The sequence below is a fragment of the Frankliniella occidentalis genome, unplaced genomic scaffold, assembly GCF_000697945.3.
Source record: "Frankliniella occidentalis isolate FOCC.00 unplaced genomic scaffold, Focc_3.1 Scaffold23, whole genome shotgun sequence".
Lineage (NCBI taxonomy): Eukaryota > Metazoa > Arthropoda > Insecta > Thysanoptera > Thripidae > Frankliniella > Frankliniella occidentalis.
This window is the reverse complement of record NW_026267153.1, coordinates 1,428,004-1,429,071: the sequence shown is the minus strand read 5'-3', so window position 1 is coordinate 1,429,071 and position 1,068 is coordinate 1,428,004. Positions and strand designations below refer to the sequence as shown.

General features: G+C 59.3%; 1 protein-coding gene across 1 annotated transcript in view; it reads right to left on the bottom strand.

Annotated features, from left to right (window-relative positions):
- LOC113205068 (galactosylgalactosylxylosylprotein 3-beta-glucuronosyltransferase P-like) overlaps positions 1–1,068 on the bottom strand; it is a 9,453-nt gene that overhangs the window by 3,673 nt on the left and 4,712 nt on the right. The window contains exons 4-5 of the mRNA XM_052265041.1: positions 520–677; positions 190–369 (exon numbers count right to left, since the gene is read on the bottom strand). Coding sequence (XP_052121001.1) covers positions 190–369; positions 520–677 — 338 coding nt within the window. The remainder of the gene's footprint in view (positions 1–189; positions 370–519; positions 678–1,068) is intronic.

Here is a 1,068-nt window from a genome sequence, read left to right as displayed (position 1 = left end):
GCGTCTTCAAGGTGAGAGCTGTGGGGGAGAAGGGGAGGGGTAGCGTCCCGGCCAGCGTTCAAATAAAACTCGGCGCTGGGGCGCTTTACGTTGGCACGTTGGGGAAATTAGGTTGGGAGAAAAGGCTCTATAACCTCGTCAGGCTGGAATATTATTTCAGCCTTGCCAGCCTACGTCAACCTTACGTACCATGTGAAGGAATTTGACGCTCACGGCGAAGCCCGCCATGTCGACCGGGAACTTGCGACCTCCCAGCCAGCCGTCGTAGAAGCCCATGAAGGCCCCCGTCGAGGACACGACCGGGGTGGACAGGCCGAACTTGGTGCACAGCCCCACCGGGAACATGGAGACTCGCTTCGTGCTCCGAATCTGGAGAGCGAACAAGCGAAAAACCATAGCCTGTTTCTAACTTCTCTCTCGAGCTCAGAATTGCATAATTTCATTTTTCTGCTCTTTTCTTATTGCTCTCTTTCTCTCTCGCACGGCGATGAATTATTATTTCACAGCACTCGCCCTGACCTCGTCGAAGATGGCGACGTCGTACGTGTTGTCGTCGTCGGCGAAGTAGAAGACGCCGACGGAGGCGTTGGCGCGCAGCCACTGCAGCCCCCTGTTCCGCTGAGCGACCCCCTTGGGCTTGGCGCCGCGCCGCTTCCTGTACTGCTCCGGCATGGCAGCTGCAAGCACCAAAAGCAGAGTGAGTCAAGGCACGCCGGTCAACTTCCACTTCGATGTTACTGCCCTTCACTCCCTTTTTGAACCTACCACAACGCTTTCTAGACAAGGCTAATCAATGTTGACGCCCTAATTAGAAAAAGTTTTATTTTATCAGCGCTCATTGATGACGGATAACCTCCCCGAGAAATTCCGCCATCGCGCCGGGAGGTCACGTAGAAAGACACCACCGGCACCGCACGCTGGCACCGCACGCTGGCACCGCCGGGGCGGCGGCGGCCGTAGCAGGCGGCCGGCGCCGGGCCCGTAAGACGCCGGCGCGCAGCGGGTGGCCTACCCTGCGGCTCACAGGCGCCCCCTGGCCGACTGCCCAGCGCCGGCCGACTCCCCCCC